This window comes from Schistocerca piceifrons, chromosome 3 (assembly GCF_021461385.2).
Source record: "Schistocerca piceifrons isolate TAMUIC-IGC-003096 chromosome 3, iqSchPice1.1, whole genome shotgun sequence".
NCBI lineage: Eukaryota > Metazoa > Arthropoda > Insecta > Orthoptera > Acrididae > Schistocerca > Schistocerca piceifrons.
In genome coordinates this window covers 936,355,228-936,375,099 of record NC_060140.1, presented here as the reverse complement: position 1 = coordinate 936,375,099, position 19,872 = coordinate 936,355,228, and the positions used below count along the sequence as shown (strand labels likewise).

The window sequence follows — 19,872 nt, the reverse complement described above, 5'->3', positions numbered from 1 at the left end:
TATGTGTTGGGCCATACAGGATTCTTTTAAATCAAAGTGTAAGTTGTATATTTAGGAGAAAGAATAATTGCAACAATAAACAATACATCATGTGGTTCATAATGTAATGTTATCAATTAAAGTCTTTACTGTCTGTATTATAATCCTCTACTGACAGAACATGTGCATCATTATTTGATTAAATTGATAAAGTGAATGAATTACTAGTCAGCTGGGGAATAACAACGAAGAAATGGATTTGGAGAGAAGGAGTAATGGGGCCTTGTTGCTAATATTGCAATGGTAGTGGCACATCTGAATACATTGATTGATAAGGGGAATACTGAGCATTGATTAGTTTGTAACAACAATGATCTTGTTGTGATTAGAGAAGGAAATGTGATGGGAGTTTTGGTTATCAATTAGCTGGGCTTGACATTGTGGACTTTTAATGGGTCTGCCAAAGTTATTCCTTCTAATTTCTGCCCCCATGGTAGATTGTAGAAGGATTGGAATTTTAGATGTGAAACAGATGACAGCCATTAAAATGAAGACACCATTGGTGGGCTGCAAAACTTGTTCATGATCATCCTAGGCTGAATGTGTTTTGTACAGATAGAGGTTACATTTACAGGAATCAGGGTGGCTTGTATTATTAAACTATTTCTGCAATAACAATAATATGAAACAGATAGATAGCTATTCACCACAGAGAGGAAGCATTGATAGTGACCCACGTGAATTCCACACCCACAATCCGTGGTGTGCAGTTGTATGGTGCACCTCAATTGTCAGAAGATGCTAGTGCCACCAGAGGCCACTACTCTTGGAAGTTAGTGCATCCTCTGTGAAATGCACTCTACCAGCTGGCTGACAGTTTATAGAGTCGGGCGTGGCCAGCCTCGCTCTCAGTCATATGTTGATGTTTGGCCTACGTTTATTGGACTAATAGTGTAGCCACTCCATGGCAAGTGTATTTTTGTGTAAGTATTATCTGTGTGTTCTTGTGGTCAGAACACATTGGCAATGAGTAGGGTCTTCTTTCATGTGTTTTTTTGTGCGGTTGTTTTTCACATCTTGTTGTGACATGGAGTCTCTACTTTATAAATTGTTGCAACAACAGATGGAACTTCTTACAGTCATGCAACAAAATGTGCTGGTATTCCTCTCTCCATTTGCCTCCAGCTATGTTTCCTCCTCAGTTCCCGCTGTTTGACAAAGTGGTGGAAGATTGGGAAGTGTGCAAACACCACTTACGGCAACATTTCCATGCCCACTCTCCACACTGTGGATGTGGATGTGTCATGCACTGTTTTTTCTTGGATTTCTCCCACCTTGCAGCAGCTGACCATGGTACAGGAACCTTCCTCATTTTCATTTGACAATTTATGCTCGTTGTTGTCTTCCTATTATCACTTCTGCACAAACGTCATGTTCGCTAGGGTTGAATTCTATCAATGCAAGAAGCAGCCCCATCGGTGTTATCAAGCCTGAGCCATGATCCTTGATGGCTTTAGTCACAAGTGCCCTTTTGTTATGGCCAGTTTGAAAGAGCTGTATGTTGACATCATGTTCACGATGTTATCAACTGCTCTGTCCCAGATAAGGAAGTCTGGCTCTCCAATTAGAAAACCCTTCCGCCTTAGAGGTTTTGCCCACTGTGCAGTCGTATGAGATCTCACACACTACTGGTCAGCTTCTGGAAGCATGGTGTGATGTCATTGCAGTACAGGATGGCTGGATGCATCCCCTGCATCTTGGGAGGACGATGTCGCTGCATTGCAATCCGGCCAACCCGGCAAGTTCCGCACAAAACATAAACAGCATTCCAGGCACCACTCCCTATTGTTCTCATGAGCATCTTGTTACTTCCAACATGATAGATCAGAGTGTCCCATTGTTGAGCTGCCAGTTGTAAGTGTCAAGAAAAAGGCCACATTGTAGTAGTCTGCCACTTAACTGCACAGAACGCAGCATGGAAGAACATGGATATGGATATCCAGGAAGTGACATTGTCAGGGACAGTTCCTGATCAGGGTTCCAACAAGCCTTTTATTGAGGTTTTGGTTCTCTTGCAATAGCTGCACCAGCAGGTAGACACCAGCACGGCAGTTTCCCTTCTTAATGCCTAAACATATTCAGAGCTTGGCTCTCCGCCACTGTCACACGTAAACAGGAGCCTATGGGGATATGCTAAACAGCTAATCCGCTTGCTTGGTCAATTTATGGCTGACATTACCTATAGATCAATGACTCAGTGTATTGTCTTTATTGCCATTTACAATACTAGTTCAGTAAAACTTTTCGGGTTTGATGCCTTTCAGGCTTTTGGCCTTTTAGCCGTGGACTCCATACAGTTGGTATCTGTTGAAGTCTCTTCTCTATCATTGGAATATCTGTGCTCAGAATTTCAGGACATCTCTGTGGAAGGCTTAGGGAGCACCACAGACTTTCAAGCCTACATAACCCTGAAGCAGATGGCTTGTCCTAGATTTTTTCATGCTAAGCAGATTTCTATAGCTCTCTGCTTCCAAATCAAGGCAGAGCTGGACTGACTCACATCCCTTGCGTTGTGGTTCCCATTTCCCCTAGTGAATGGGCCACACCCCTTGTCATTGTGAGGAAACACTCTGGTCTATGATGACTTTGTGGCAATTTTGAGGTCACCATAAATTCACAGTCTGTGCTGACACATACTCATTGCCACATTCAGATGAGTTGTTCACACACCTAGCACAGGGTCAATTCTTATCCAGACTTGAACTTTCTGAAGCGTATCGCATGTTACCCTTGGAATGAGGAGTCCAAGCATATCACAGTTCTTAATACACCTTTCGACAAGTGGCCCCACAATTTTTCAACACTGTCTGGAACAGGTCACATCCAATATTCCACACTTTTTCAACTACCTGGTTGACACTGTCTTTACTGGACATACTAAGAGCAACCACCTGCACAATCAATTGACCATTGGTCTGCATTGTAATCTACAGAAGTTTACTAAGAGCGACCAAGTGTGCAATCTCCCGACCATTGGTCTGTGTTGCAATCTACAGAAGTCCAGATTTTCCCAACCATCTCTAGAGTATCTGGGCCACACCAGTAGGCTATCCAGGGTAAAATTGCCTAGTACCACTGGTTTATTCTCAGGGTGTCTAGCATTGCACACCCTCTCTACCACATTCTCCACAAAGGAGCTTCATTTCTGTGATCTCCAGTGTGTGTCGAGGCCTTCAGCACGTTGGAGGACTGCCCTCAAGTTGACACCATGTCTAGTTACTTCTGATCCCAGCAAACCATTGGTTTTGGCTATGGAAGCCTTGCAATATAGCATGGAGAAGTCCTTGCCCATCAAAATGCAGACAGCTTGGAGCAGCCACTGGTATTTACATCTAAAACTCTCAGCCTAGCATAGGTCGAGAAGGAGGCTCTGGCCATTGTGTATTGGTCACCAAACTTCATGTTTCCTTACATGGTACAAAATTCTACCTCATTGGCACAACAAGCCAGTAGTTTTGTTACTTAGTCTGTCCTCCTCGGATGCCAACAAATCGGCCCACAGGTTGCAGCAGTAGACCTTGTTCCTCTCCAAATATCACTATGATATTGCCTCCCGCCAAGTGGTGGATGGAGTTCCAATCACTAGTACCCAGGTCGGCAAGGCCACAGCATGTGACCCCATTCTTCAGCAGACATCTCCTTTGTCCAGCATGGAAGGTCGTCTCAACCTCTGGGCCGCACTTCCGATCCACTCTGTAACTACTTTGTCTTGCACCACTGTCTCTCAGTCTTAGTCTGCTCTCCACAGATGACACAGAGCCTAGGGTGGTTATTCCCAGGAGTTTGCAGTGGGAGGTCTAACAGCTGTTACATGAGGGTCACTGTGGTATTTCCTGCACCAAAGCTTGGCTTGGCATTGACCAGGAGCTGGAGCATTTGGTTGCTGCAGGTCCTCAGTCTGCTAGTCAACATGCAGTGCCCAAGCCTTCATTCTCCCTCTGGCCTCTAGCAAGCCAGCTCTTTGTATTTTTTGTGGATCCATTTGCGGATGTATTTTAGCTGATTGTCATTGACCCATTTTCCATATGTGGTCTGGTGCTCCTCGACCACTATCAAAGTCACTATTCATGCTTTCTCAAAAAAAAAGTTTCTGTGGAGTGTCCCCCAGCTACTCTCATTTCTACAATGGACCTCAGTTCCTGTCCCAGGCATTTTGTGATTTCTGTGTGTGGTCAAGCATTCGCCGTGTTCACACCCCTCCTTTTCACTGCAAATCTAACAGGGAGACTGAGTGTATGGTTTACACCTTTAAAATCCAGATGAAAAAAATAGCTGCAGGGCTTTCCCACCAAGAAGGCAATACAGTATTTTTGATGGCCTTCCAGACAGCTCCTATGGGTTCTTGTAGCCCTGCTGAGCTTCTCTATGGGGGTCAACTGCAGATGCAGCTGCACCTCCTCCATCCAGGATATCAGGACATATGCATATTCATGCAGACACAACTCACACGTACGCGTAGTGTATGTGAATTGTGCTTGCGTGAATGTGTGTGTGTGTGTTGTCTACTTTAGAAAAGGGCCTTTTGGCTGAAAGCTCAACATGTATGACAGTCTTTTTGTTGCATCTGTCTGTGACTCAACATCTTGTCTACACGGTGAGTAGCAATCTTTCTTTTTCATAGTACTGTCATTATTATACCCTGGATTTTCCACTGTTTAAAAGAAGGAATACATCCTGAGGATTAAAAATTGTAGAGCGAGACCACGGCTTGATTACCATAAGCAGATCCGAATGGAGGTAGGCTGCAATAGCTATAAAGAAATGAAGAATCTTGCACAGAATAGTGTGAAAACTTGCACCAAACTTCACTGAACTGAAGACCACCACCACAACAACAACAATACATGGCAAAACACACACGTTAATGTTTCCAGACATCCAGTTTTACTTATTCTCACAACTTGCTGATACTACTGCTCTTGAGGCTTGTATACATATATTAATATCAGGATGGGCTGTGAGAACAGTAACATCACATAATGCTATTTCCATGGTCAATATTGCAAGATTGGCAGCAAAAGCTAAATAGTGAATTTCCAGATTCTTATTTTTACCAGGTGTACCAGTATGAAATGAGCGTTTCTTTGTGAAAATGAAACACTAATTTTGAATAAGAAAGTAAAAACATTTTATTCAAAGTACTGACCATTGCTTTCTATACATTTTGACTACCTTTCTGGCAATTTGTGGACACTACACCAATAGAAATGTTCGTCCTTTGAAGCAAACCAATCAGACACCCAATTTTCGACTTCTTCGTAGGAATGGAAGTGTCCCTCAGCCAGTGCGTGTCCCATTGATAAAAACAAATGGTAGTCGGAAGGGACCAAGTCTGGTGAATATGGCAGGTGGGGTAGCAGCTCCCAGCCAAGTGTTTTGATTGTATCCTGAGCCGGTTTTGCTTTGTGTGCAGGTGCATTGTCGTGTAAAAAAATTACTTTGCCATGTCTTCTGTCTCATTCTGGTCTTTTTTCGATAAATGCATAGTTCAAATTGATCATTTGTTGTCTGTAGTGATTAGTATTCACAGTTTCACCGGGTTTTAGAAGCTCATGATACACCACAACTTTCTGGTCCCACCAAACACAGAGCATTGTCTTCTTGCCGAATCGATCTGGTTTTTCAGTCGATGTTGATGGTTGTCCCAGATTAACCCATGATTTTTCCCGTTTAGGATTCTTAAAATAAATCCATTTTTCATCACCAGTAACAATTTGATGCAAAATTAATTTTCTTTTATGTCTTTGAAGCAACATTTGACAAATGGTTTTTCGGTTTTCCATCTGTCTTTCATTCAATTCATGTGGCACCCATTTTCCACACTTTTGGATCCTTCCCATAGCTTTCAAACGGTCAGAAATTGTTTGTTGTGCAACATTTAGCATTGCTTCCATTTGCTTCTGACTCAAAGTATCATCTTCATCCAATATTGCTTGCAATTCGGCGTCTTCGAACTTTTTTGGTGGTCTTCCACGTTCTTCATTTCTTACATCAAAATCATTATTTCTGAACCGTTGAAACCATCTTTTGCATGTTGCTTCTGATAGGGCAGGATCACCATATGCCTTGACAAGCATTCGATGCGACTCTGCAGCACTTTTTTTCAAATCAAAACAAAAAATTAATGCTTTCCGCAAATCATCACTTTCTGGTACAAAATTTGACATTGTTAACTCGATGAAAACGTATGATGATGTTTGTTCCATGACTTGATGTATACTAAATATCTTTGAAATATGTCATACCAACCAAACAAAAAAAATTAAAGCTCGTTCACAACAAATGTTCCCTATCGACACATTTGTATCTTAATGCTCATTACATACTGGTACACATGGTATAGTCGTATTTCATTTACTCCATACTTTTTTAATTGTTCTTTTCATTCTTGAATCACCTTTTCAAGGACATAATTAAACAAATAGGGGATAGACAATCTTGTCTCACATATTTTCACACACTGAAAGATTCACATATCTGTTCCAAGAATTAGCTTTTAGATTTTGTTTTTATTGGTGTCTGCAGAATTAAATTTTTTTTGTTTTATCATCCGCACCAAATTCTTCTAATATTTGAAATAGACATGTTTTGTTAAAGCATATGCCGTTTTGATGTGCACAAACACAGCACGATAGTGTGTGCATCTTGCTACTTTGTCTTACATTATGAGTTTAAGCTCCAGGATCTGCTCCACAAGTGATGTTCCCTGTCAAAAGTAACCTCAATACTCCATGATCTGGATGTCTACCTGCTTCTTTAGCCTGTTAATTAGTGCTCTGCAAGGGGTATTGTATGTAATTGGCAACAGTGATATTCCTCTGTAATTGTTGGCATCAATTTTATCTCCATTATTATGTAAAGGATGAATTAATAGGCATTGCTATCTGGTGCTTTGCAATTTCTCTGTCTTGAACTATTTCTGTAAGTTCCTTCTTATCTGGTGACTTCAGTTCTCGAAATTTACTCAAGGAGTTGGGCTTGGAAGTCTTTGTTGTGGTTCATCACAGCGTAATATTTACTAAAAATATTTAGCTAATAATTCACAGTTTCCTTTGCTGGGTAATGCTAGTTATCCATTTTCTTTTTGAAACCAATGATTTGGATGATTGTACCTTGAGAGGTTATAATTAAACCCTTTGTAAAAGACTCGAGTTTTGCTTTTCTAAAAATCATTTTCAATTTGATGGAGTTTGTCTTTATCACATAAACACTTACCATTTCTTTAAATTTTAAAAATGAATATACCTTCCTGTTTGAATACCATTCTTGCCATACCTAATTCCATTTTGTCAGGGCTTCCTCAGACTCATGGTTCCACAACCTATGTTTCTTAGTTATCCCTTTTGATGCTGTCTTCTCAGCAATCTTGATCATCCTGTCCTTTGTCTCTTCCCACATTTGGGAATCAGTATCTGAGAATTTTAAAACAGAGTTCTTTCATTGTTGTTACGAGTAAGTTCTCTAAATCAAATCTAACTATTCTTTTCTTCTTAAGGTTTAATGAGTTGAGGGATGAACTTCTTCGTGACAAAAGTTAAATGGTGTTCTCTTTTTGATAGTTATCCTTTCTCAGCCATCACATTCATGGTCTATCTGGAGTTCTCCAAGTAATTTATTTGGTGATTTCGAAGAGGTTTTGTATTTTCGGGGCCATCTCTTAAAACTTGTTGACATCAGTTTCACCTGGAGAGATTAACACACTCCTATAAATCTTTCACCATTTTGTTTGATCATTATGTGCTGGAAAGTCCCCAACAATTTTATGGAAACATTACTTTTTCCAAATTTGGGCAATTAACTGTCCCACTAGAATTTTAACATTATTATGTGGAATTTTCTGAATTTTTTATTCTAACCATTCTCAGAAGTCCTCTACTTTCTTTTTTTTTTTTGTTGTCAACAATGACTGGCGCACAGTCATTAATTAACATACATGTTTTCTTTGCACATCTTTTTGTTAGCAAAGAACTCCTTTGACGCAAATTCCTCCACTGAGTCACTAATCCTCTTGTTCACAACAAGTTGCCTTTATAAATCCAGTAATTCTTGAACTCCATTACATGTTGCAGCTTTGAATTTTGTTTCCCATAGAATGAAAATTATTATAATCTGTTAATGAAGAATTTTGGTGAGCTGTTTTAATTTTCCACTCGTATAAGGTTATATATTTTTTTTGGTCATATGTTAGAATTCCCATTGGTAGGAGGCTTCAATTATTTCGTATTCCAGCATGTTGGTTTGGGTTCTTCAGAATCCAGGGGCCCAATTGCATTGTTTGGTGCAATGATGGATTCACCTTTCGGCTTACCACCTAGAGTAGTGTCTTCTGTATGTGTTTTGATCATGCACAGTTACTGAGAGCTTCTGAGAAATGCATTGCTGCATTCCAAAACTTAAGACAGACTGTGATTCCCAGAATGCAGTAGAACTTGGAGCTCAAATGCTGACCTGCATCTGCCTCATACTTCATCTGGATTTTAGTTCCTTTTTGTAAGACAGGCTTTGCCATCTACTCCGCCACTGAGATTATCCCATTTGCCCACTACTGAAGCTGTTAGTCTTGTTCATCTATAACATTCAAGAGGGGCTCTCACAGACACTGTCACCTGGAACTATATTGAACTTTTTACTGGGTGTTACTCCTCTTCTCTCCTCCTTTTTCAGCTGGGCTTCAAACCAGTTATGAGAGAGTTCTTCTTTTGCTTGAGTTTGTCTCCCCAAAATTTTCTACTTCTTTCATTCTCATTCCTCTGTAACATACATAGTCTTGTGTATGATTCTGTTCATAGTCACTTCATATCTTCTGTTTTTGGTATTCAAGATTTCCAGTGTTATATTCATTCTTGAACTACGGTTGCAGTTTATTTTCCTGTTTTCAACTGTAAAATATCCCTTTTTCTTCTATTTTTGAGATAAAACAAATTCAGGTTCCAGAAACTAAATAATTTTTCAGCTTCTATAACTCTGTATTGGTCTGTTGATTCATGGCAGTGTGATAAAAAGTAGTTAATTCAACTTAATAGTGTTGTCTGAAATCATTCACTGCTGGAGTTGAAGTAACAATGTTTGTGAACTAACTCATTAATGCCGCCTGTATTATCATCATCATCATCATCATCATCATTATTATCACTACCATTATAACAAGTATTTTTCTCTTGTTTTTCAGAAATACATAACAGAGCTAGAACAGCTGCTCCAGGTGCTGCATGCTATCACTGCCCTAAAAAGTCTGAAGATTACTGCAAGAGAAAAGCCATTGAACATGCATGAACAAATATCTGCACATCTCATGGACACCTGGCTAAGAATATATGTATCAGCAGCTTCTGATTCTATTGCAGATCTTATTAATGAAGCACTCGCGGATCCACTACCAGTTACTAATGAAGTTCTAGAAGAGAAATGTGCAATATGCAATCAAGATATCCTTTAAAATTTTTAAGTTTTTTCCTTTAAAGACTCTCTGAGTAATAGCTCATTTGCTATGTGGTTGTTGGTTTTCCAGTAAAACTGACAGGATTTTACGGATGAAAAAAGAAAAATGCATATTTCAAAATACATATTTCATAATTTTATATAGCTTACAAGACTGATTTTCTCCAAAAATGTTACCAAAAATTTTGAATGCATATTTCAGCTACCATATAAGATTAGTCTTATAATTGGGCTCCATTAGAGATGACTGACATATGCAAAGCATAAATTTACTTTTTTCCTTTACTAAAGCAACATGGCAAGACTACCATGATGAAGGAAGATCATTGTGAGCAATGTAAGCAGTATATAAATGTGATATATGCTTGTAGGCATCTAAACTGGTCCTTAGTTTTTGTAATGCTGTTTCTCTGCTGACTGTCTGATGAATGTGAACAGCTGAATTAAATTTTGATTTTACCACTTGAGAAATTTCTTGTTTTCATAAATGAGTCCATCATGCGTGGCACTGTTCAAATTCTGCAATTTACATGGATAATAGAGGAACATGACAAGTTCATTTCATCAATAAGGTGATCATGATGCAGTAGATATCTACACCCATACTGTGCACACGATTTTGAACTGCATGACACACGGTGCTTTGCATCGCACAACATATTAGGGTTTCTTCCTATCCCATTCATAAATGGAACATGGGAAGAAAAAATGCCTCTGTACTTGCTGTAATTAGTCTAATCTTGTCTTCATGGTCCATATGAGAGTAATACATATAGGTTTGTAGTATATAGATATCATATCTTCTAATAAACTGGAGTTTAGCAATAAATATTAACACATCCATAAATAGACACTCTTTCTTCTTTGCATATTTTTGTGCATTTGCACTTTTTCTTTTTCCTTCTTTTTCCCATCATCACCAAGTCAATTGATTAACTTTGTTTCAACTGCAACATTTCATGCACATATATTACTTAACTCCAAAACACAGTGCCCAATGACAGCTGATTATCAGATATCTAAGTGTTCAAATGGGCATAAACTGACTCGCTGCAGCCAAAGCCTGAGACAGTGTATGCTGCCACCATACTTCTTGTGCCCAACGCCAGGCTGTTGTGCAGTCGCACACAAAGATTGTGGTAAGTGTCTTTTCATGACAGTTATTATATACTTTTTTCAGTTTAAGCATACTGATGTGTTACTTTAGGAGATTAACACTCATGCTAATGACACCACTTCCGCCCTAGTAGCTTTTGTACTTATACTAGACTGTGTGTAAAGTAAAAGTGGGGAGTTATTCAGTTTATTGTATAATTTTTTCTCAATACGTATGTACAAAGGTAATGAGTTCTTTTGGAAGTACCTCTTGAAAATGACCCATTTTTCATCTTTGTAGTAGTTACTCAATGTTGTGTTTTCATAGAATATACAGTCTTGGACTCAATTTAATTTATTTGTCACAGTCAGGTCTTTGCACGGAGGAGTCATAGTCATTAAATTTAGACATCCTCTCTGTTGCTGCCTTGTAATATCTGTTAATTGTTGTCAAGCCAAACCGTTTATCCCCCCCACCCTCGCACACATAGAGCTTTATTCTGCTGGCTGAATATGTACTGATAGAAAAAAAAATTATGTCTCCAAGAATGAGTTGAATTACATAAATGAAAATTGGTACGAGTGTTTCTACATCTGGAAGACAATGTTTATTTGAATTTCATGCTAGTCACATAAGAGTGGGCTTGTAGTGCCAATATAGGGATGCAAATCAAGTTTGCTTTAAATACATGTAACAGTTTTGAGCATTAGTTACCTTTGAGATTGGACAGGGTGAGTTGATGTTAGTCAAGAATGCCTTTGTTGTTGTTGTTGTTGTTGTTGTTGTGGTCTTCAGTCCTGAGACTGGTGCGATGCAGCTCTCCATGCTACTCTATCCTGTGCAAGCTGCTTCATCTCCCCGTACTGTAGCCTACATCCTTCTGAATCTGCTTAGTGTATTCATCTCTTGGTCTCCCTCTACGATTTTTACCCTCCACACTGCCCTCCAATACTAAATTGGTGATCCCTTGATGCCTCAGAACATGTCCTACCAACTTCTTCTAGTCCAGTTGTGCCACAAATTTCTCTTCTCCCCAATTCTATTCAATACCTCCTCATTAGTTATGTGATCTACCCATCTAATCTTCAGCATTCTTCTGTAGCACCATATTTGAAAAGCTTCTATTCTCTTCTTGTCTAAACTATTTATCGTCCATGTTTCACTTCCATACATGGCTACACTCCATACAAATACTTGCTGAAAAAACTTCCTGACACTTAAATCTATACTCGATGTTAACAAATTTCTCTTCTTCAGAAACGATTTCCTTGCCATTGCCTGTCTACATTTTATATCCTCTGTACTTCGACCATCATCAGTTATTTTGCATCCCAAATAGCAAAACTCCTTTACTACTTTAAGTGTCTCATTTTCTAATCTAATTCCCTCAGCATCATCCGACTTAATTCGACTACATTCCATTATCCTCATTTTGCTTTTGTTGATGTTCATCTTATATCCTCCTTTCAAGACAATGTCCATTCCGTTCAACTCCTCTTCCAAGTCCTTTGCTGTCGCTGACAGAATTACAATGTCATCGGCGAACCTCAAAGTTTTTATTTCTTCTCCATGGATTTTAATACCTACTCCAAATTTGTCTTTTGTTTCATTTACTGCTTGCTCAATATACAGATTGAATAACATCGGGGAGAGGCTACAACCCTGTCTCACTCCTTTCCCAACCACTGCTTCCCTTTCATGTCCCTCGACTCTTATCTTTAAGGAAGCAAAAATGCCATTCTCAGTATCTCACTTAGTTTGAAAGAGGTCATGTAATAGAGCTACAAGATGCTGCCTGTTCCTTCTGCAATACTGCAAAAAGCTTGATAGGAATGTAGCCACTGTACATGATTACTAGCAGCAGTGATCGCAGGAATGTACAGTTGCAAGAAGACCGGGCTCCAGATGTCCATGTTGCACTATCGAGAGGGAAAACCACTGAGTTCGGAGTTTGGCTCTGGGCATCGTGCCACATCTGCAGCAGCAATTTGAACAGCAGGTGACACCATAGTGATGCAGCAAACTGTTACATATCAGTTACTTCAATCGAGGATAGTCCGGAGCCAGTTGCCCTGTAGTGGTCATTCCGCTGACTCCAAACCACCACCACTTGCGACTTAGTGGTGTCAAGCAAGGGGTCATTGGAGGACATAGTGGAACTCTTTTATGTTTTCTGGTGAAGGATGGTTCTGCCTCGGTGACAGTGATGGCTGTGTGATGGTTACAACCAGGCCAGTTGAGGGCCTGCAACCAACCTGTCTGCATGCTAGACACACTGGACCTACACCTGCAGTTATAATCTGGGGTGCAATTTCATATGACAGCAGGAGCACTCTCGTGATTATTCAGTGCTCCCTGGCTGCAAATTTGTACGTCAGTCTAGTGATATGACCTGTTGTGCTGCATTCATGAACAGCATTCCAGTGTGTTTACCAACCTCTGTTGTAACGCAACATGCTCTATAGAGTGTCGACATGTTGCCTCGGCCTGCTTAATCACCAGATCCGTCTCCAATTAAAGACATATGGGACATCGTCAGACAACTACTCCAGTGTCACCTGTAACCCGCATTAAGCTTTCCTGCATTGGCCGACCAAGTCCAATAGGCATGGAACTCTATTCCACAAACTGGCATCCAGCACCTGTGCAGCACAATGCATGCATGTTTCATGTTTGCATTCAACATTTGGCGGCTACACCAATTATTAATGTGACAGTATTTCACATTTGCCATCACTTATCTTACACTTGCATTAACCTGTGATCTTGCAATGTCAACCACTTAAATATGTTATCTAGACAAATGTGTATATCCAAAATTTACATACTCTTTGTTAATTATTTTTTGGTGTTGCAGTTTTTTATCCATCAGAGTACAATGCTGCAGCTGCAATTTGACAGGTACACTGGGATGAGTCGTCGTGTTAGGTGGGGTGGGTGAGGGGAGAAAAGGGGGAGGTAGCAGGAGGGATGATTGGAATAGAATGGCTGATGGCTCAGAGGGAGGCAGCAGGTGTGCGAGATAGGAAAGTATGAGGGAGAGGCAACAGATTCGTGGGACAGGGACGTGGCACATGGGAACCGGAGCGTGTGTGATCCTGGAGCACACACAGTGACAATGAAATGGGGAAGTGGATTTGGCAGGAGTGACAGAACAGTGGAAGGGGAGACTGTTGGGAAGAAAGTGTGGGTGAAGGGGTTAGTGGAAGCTGAGGGCAGGAAGGTTGTGTGAATAAAGGAGTGTTACAAAGATAACTCTTTTTCTATGTAGTTCAGAAGAGCAGGTGCTTGGAGTAAGGATCAAGATGACATGGGCTGTGAAGCAGCCTTTGAAATCAAGCATGTTGTGTTCAGCAGCATGTTCTGCCATTGGGTGGTCAACATTGCTATTGGTCACTTTGGCAGTGGTCATTTATTTTGGTGGCCAGCTGGTTCACAGCGATGCCCACAAAAATAGGCTGTCCCGAAATTGCCGCAGAGGTGGTTTATGACATGGCTGCTTTCACAGATGGCCCTGCCTCTGATGGGATAGGATAAGCCTATGACAGAACTTGAGGAAGGTGGATGAACTGGGCAGTTCTTGTACCTTGGTTGTCCATAGGGATATAACACCTATGGCAAAAGGTTTGGAGTGAGACTGGCACAGGGATGCACTAGGATGTTATGTAAGTTGAGTGAGTGGTGGAATACCACTTTAGGAGGGGTGAGAAGGATTGTAGGTAGGATTTCACCATTTCTTAGCACAGTGCAAGTTAGTCACAGGCAGAGGACATGGTTCAGTTGCTCCAGTTCATGATGATATTCGCTGGTGAGGGATGTGCTCCTTTGCAGCTGGTTCGTCTGGGTGGTGGAAGGATTAGAGGTGTGTGAGGATATGGCATAATAAGTCTGTTAGTGGACAAGGTTTGGAATATACTGTCTGTCTGTGAATGTCTTGGTGAGATTTTCAGCATACTGGGCATCACTCCAGGTATGCTGTATGTGGGAGGTCATCCCTTCCAGGCCAAAAAATCTCTCCTATGCAGCCTGGCCACCCATGGATGGCATACCTGCAGCAAATAGATTTCACTTGTCCAGTGTTTTCAAGGTCTCACAAAGCTCTTCATGGACAGGGACTGTTCTCCAAACATTGTCCACAAACAAGTTACTAATGCCGTATCTTCACACACCCCTAACCCTCCCACTACCCCAAAAACTAACTTGAGTGGAGCACACCATTCATCATCCATATCATCTTGAACTGGAGTGACTGAATCATGTCCTTCACCAGGCCTGGAAATGGGGGACATGCTACTCATAATCCTATCCATCCCTCCTAAAGTGATATTAATCCTCTCCAACATCCTAGGCCATCCCTTTGTCACTCCCTCTCCCAACCCCTTGTCACAGGAGTCATATTGCTGTGGAAGATCCAATGGCAAGACCTGCCCAATTTGCCCATCCAGCACATCCTACTACAGGACTGTCAGAGACTTATCCGAGCCCACAAAGACAGGACCACTCTCAAAACCAGGTATGTGACAGCTCTGCTCCAATTCTTGCACAGCATTTTCTGCGGGTGTGACGACTAACCAACTGGCCAACAAAATGAATGACCACCTATAAATTGTGGTCAAGACCAGATCTGACCACCCAGTTGTAGGGCAGCAGGTAAAATTTTGATGAGAGATGTTTGTATAGTAAGCCGTCTTTCTCACACGAGCCTGGCAACTATTTTTGTGGTGAGCCAGAAATCAATGGAGAACGTACTGACTTTAGTTTCCAGTCTGCAAGGCCACATTCTTGTCCAGCCCACTGAAAGAAATGTTTCTATTCTCTTTCTACTTTGTGGGATCAGGACTATGGCTATAAATGAAGGTATAAAGTTCTAGTTCATACATATATTGAGTAAAGTATCTCTCGCACAACACTTTGAAAGTTACAATGTTCAATCAACAGTAAATTCTCTATTTTAAACAGCACATCTAGCAGTTCAGAGGTGACTTCTATGGTATGTTCCTACCAAATTGTCTTTTACCCTGACTACTAATACTCAAATAAATGTTCAAGATAAATGCTTGCCACAAAAAAGGAAATAGTATTCACCACTTGCCACACAGATTTGTAATTATCACGGATGGCACATTGACAGTTACTTTAGCAAAATCTAAGCAATCCAGGATGGTGTACAGTCCTTGCGATTTCACTATCCGTTTTTGCTGCAAATATGCGATTTGCCATAGTTCGTCTCCTCGTCATCCGAGGCAGAGCGCAATATGACATTTAATAGACATGGATCTTACAGTGGCTGAGTGTGAAGTGAACCTTCTTCCAGCCTCTTGGGCTGTATTTATATACGTGCCACAGTGGACGGCCAAGGGAACGTCTGTACTCTACTGCCTTATGCATACGGCACCAGCCTCTGAATGACCTCTTTCTCGGACACATAATCTTTAATAACAAAGTTATGAATTAATGTAGCATCTTCTTAATTTTTACATGCATTTAGGTAAGTTGTTTAAAAGCAGAGAAAAAGTTTCAGCTCACTTGAATAAAAACTTTGGCTTCTAGAATTTTTATAGTGGAACTAACGGTAGATCATTACCTCTGAACCATATTTTTACTAAAACTTGTATTGGATGTTATTGCTATTATGGTTCTAAACTTTGGTATAGCTCTATTATTTAGTAGGTTTTATCATGTGCTGTAACCAAAATTTTCTGTCATTTAAATTACAGGTACTTAATCTACTACAAACAGGTATATTTTAGTTACAAATTTGGTTTTCATTAAATTACTCAAAAACTATAAGAGGTAGCTGAACATGGCCTATTATTTATTATTTTTAGAGTGAACTGAACCACAAAGCAAAATTTTACGTTTTTATGTTCAATATTTAGAGCCCTTAATTTTTCTTAAAAATGTAGATTCTAGTTGTAATTTTCATTGTTTTACTGTGAAATGTGCAGCACTTATTTCTGATCTCCATAGGCACATTCTGACCAAATTCTGGCTTTGTAGCTTTATTATTTAGCACCACAGATTTTTTTCTTAAAACTGCATTTTTAAAAAACTATTGGCTTAGTTACATTAAGACTTGATATTTAAAACGTCATCACAATAAAATATATGTTGACAAAGTTTAAAATGGAAATTTTGACTTTTAATTTTATACTTAATTGTGGTGCAATACTTGTGTGCTACTCACGGATGCGTTAAGATGACATGGCGCTACTAGCAGTGAACTGAGGAAAGTCCCAGCACACTCGCTCGCCTCTGTATCTCACACACGATACAGCACTTGTTTCACTTCACAGCTGAGTACAATTTGCTTGAGTTCAATGGCTCCTGCCCCCCCCCCCCCCCCCCTCCCATCACATCCCCCACCCAGCCCCCCTTACCACCAGAACCAGAACTACATAGATGGTAGCTACCCTTGCAACACATCCTTCATTTTTGCATCCTTCTAGGCCTCAACTAGGCCTTTCAAACTAACAATGTAAGTGGAGACCATATGTGGCCTCAATTCAAGGAAGTAGTATCAATAGCAGTTGAGAGATTTATAACAAACAACAGAGCTCATCCCCCATGGCATACGAAACAAGTCAGAACACTGGTGCAGAAACAGTGAAAAAAGCATGCCAAATATAAATGAGCTGATATCTAACCAGTTTACTATTACAATCATGTAAAGGTGTACACTGGCAGTAAATGGAGTAATCTGGCTATGTTTCAACCAGTCTCCTCCATAGGTCAAAGATACCCTATTTCATATTGAATTTTCCTTGTTTGTACATGTTGATACATGAAAGGGTCTTGGATATCAAATTATTTCATTAAAATTATAGGTAAACTAATGAATACACGCAATTAAATGTAGTTTGTACTTAGAAGTATTTATCTCTCATTATGATACCCTGAAGACAAGGGCATTTGGTTTGCATGTTGTCTTTTGGAACTGTCTTCTGAAGCATGCATCTGAAGTAAATAAAGTGGTAGGAGCAAGCCATAAGAATATTATGTAAAATGGGTAACTGTATATCTTGCAGAGGTCTCTTTAAATCTTTGCTTTCTTATCATGTGTCCAGTACGGAATGATGTACTCTGTTGCACAAGCCCCCACCTAATATAATGCAAGAAAATAAGAACCCTTGCCAGTACAAAAGAAAATTAAAAACATGCCTCATTCTCAACTCCTTCAACAAATTATCAGGATTTAATGATTGAATATTCCTATTACCTGATTGGCAAATAGCAGAGTTCCTTATAAGCCTGCATGACAAATAGTAATGTAGTGTAAGTAGAACATTGATGTAACAGATACAGGAAATTATTATCTTTGAAAATTAACAATCTGATTATGTAAATATTTATCTGCTATTATCAGGCTTATAATTTAAAATGCAGCTGAATGTCACAAGACAAAAGTTATAAAGACATCTCTGGAGGATATTCTATAATTTGCATCAGTAAAATATTCTATCTCAAATTTAAGTGCAAGTTGGAAGGATTGTAGTCACTATTGTTAACCTGCACCCTGTATTGAGGCATGAAAAGTGAGAACCAGAAAAATGCTTTTGTATGTGTAAATTTGACCAGGCTCCAGTGAACACTGAAGCAAATTAGATCTGAGTTCAAATAAACGAAAGCATATTTTGCATTTACAGGGAGAAAAAAATCTGGGGTGGGCGACAGTGGGAGGGAGGGGAGGGGGGTTTATGAAGAAGAATGTAGATAATTTTATTCCTTTTTGTGGTGGCATTTTGTTTGTTTTGACTTGCCAGTTTTGGTTCACTTAATTTTTCCTACTTTGACTTTGTGTTTTATCTATCTTTTTCTTCTTCCTTTTCCTTATTGATTTTTCATAGAGAATACTTATTCTGAAAGTACAATAATTCATTATTTTCTTGACCCTGAATAGTATTACTGGTATTTATGGAACTTGAGAGTCTTTGTCTTTCATTGATAAAATTCTTGCATAATTGATTCTTGGTTGAGTAATGGTATATAAATGTTTTGATGTTCACACAGACTGTGTTTGTATTCATTACAAAATTTTTGGTAGTTGTATATTTTTGACATAATATATCTGCTCCTTTTTTCAGCAATTCTAGGCAAACCCATTTTGTGCATCTACTGCTCTGCTATTCTTCAACTAGATGAGCGTGTTGGTGGAGAACGGAAACCAGTTCCTGCTATCTATCAAATCAAACCAGATCCCACCAACGTACGACCAGAATCTACCAAAGTCTCTTCTGATAAAAGTGCTAACAAAAGCAGAAACTATATAGTTAGTGATGAGTTCATTGAAAAACACACTTATATAATACAAGTGAAAGATAGATCTAAGAAGAATGTCAATGATAAAGAGTGTGCTAAGATTTCAAAAAAGTAACTAATTTACAACTCTCTCAGCAGCTGGTTCTCTAAGGACACCTTTTCCACTGTTTGGTGTGTTAGTCAGTGTTGTGAATTATTTGTTGCTGAATACTGGAATATTTGCATGAAAGAGCCATTTATTGGTCTCTGAAAAGAGCTGTGGTTACTTTTTGAAGACTTGAAAAGGTAACAAAAATATAGCAGTGTGTCAATTGAATAAAATGTGTGAGAAATAGGATGTTATTACACTCTTTGTGAACACACAAGGATTCACATGAAAGTGGAAATTTGCTATGTTTCCCACTTTATAAGGTACAGTTTCTGATAAATGTCATGCATATTATGTTTTCATGGGTCTTTTCATGTCATCTTGTAATTTCAGAAAATATGACTGTAGCAGAAAACAGTTAAAGAATGGGAGATTATAATTTTCAAATAAAAATACATGCTGTGATATTTGTTGCATCTCTTATTCTGGGCATCATTTTCAGAGAAATGAAAATTGTCATTGTATTGTCTAAATCAAATGCCACAATGAGTTGTCTCCTTTTCCAATGAATACAAGAACTAAAGGTTCGCAGCAAAAGAACAAAAAGTATGTGACAATAAAATAACTCATTCATATGATTTTCCCTGTGTATACTATCATGAAGCAACAGTCATAAAGTTTTAATTATCACCTCAAAACAATCTACCTGCAACTATGAAGCTTGGTGATCTTGTTAATCCTCCTTTGCATACTTTCCCCTCAATGCATCACAGTTATTGCCAATTATGGATGACTTGGCAGAGAGATGATTGTAGCAATTTGCATTTTGACTATCCAGGAAATATCTCTACTGATCCATTGTGGACTCAGGACAGCAACTGGTCAAATATTTATCAAGGAAGATCACCAAACAGCTGTGCATAGTTGAGAAGTTACTGTATTTTAATTTAAT

The 19,872-nt window shown here is 39.4% G+C and overlaps 1 protein-coding gene across 2 annotated transcripts in view; it reads left to right on the top strand.

Moving 5' to 3' along the window:
- LOC124787643 (T-cell immunomodulatory protein) overlaps positions 1-19,387 on the top strand; it is a 439,315-nt gene extending 419,928 nt beyond the window's left edge. For both annotated transcript variants that reach the window (XM_047254421.1, XM_047254422.1), the window contains 3 exons: positions 9,209-9,464; positions 10,467-10,616; positions 18,658-19,387. In XM_047254421.1, coding sequence (XP_047110377.1) covers positions 9,209-9,464; positions 10,467-10,616; positions 18,658-18,947 — 696 coding nt within the window. In that variant the 3' untranslated portion in view covers positions 18,948-19,387. The remainder of the gene's footprint in view (positions 1-9,208; positions 9,465-10,466; positions 10,617-18,657) is intronic.
- Positions 19,388-19,872: the final 485 nt, after the last annotated feature.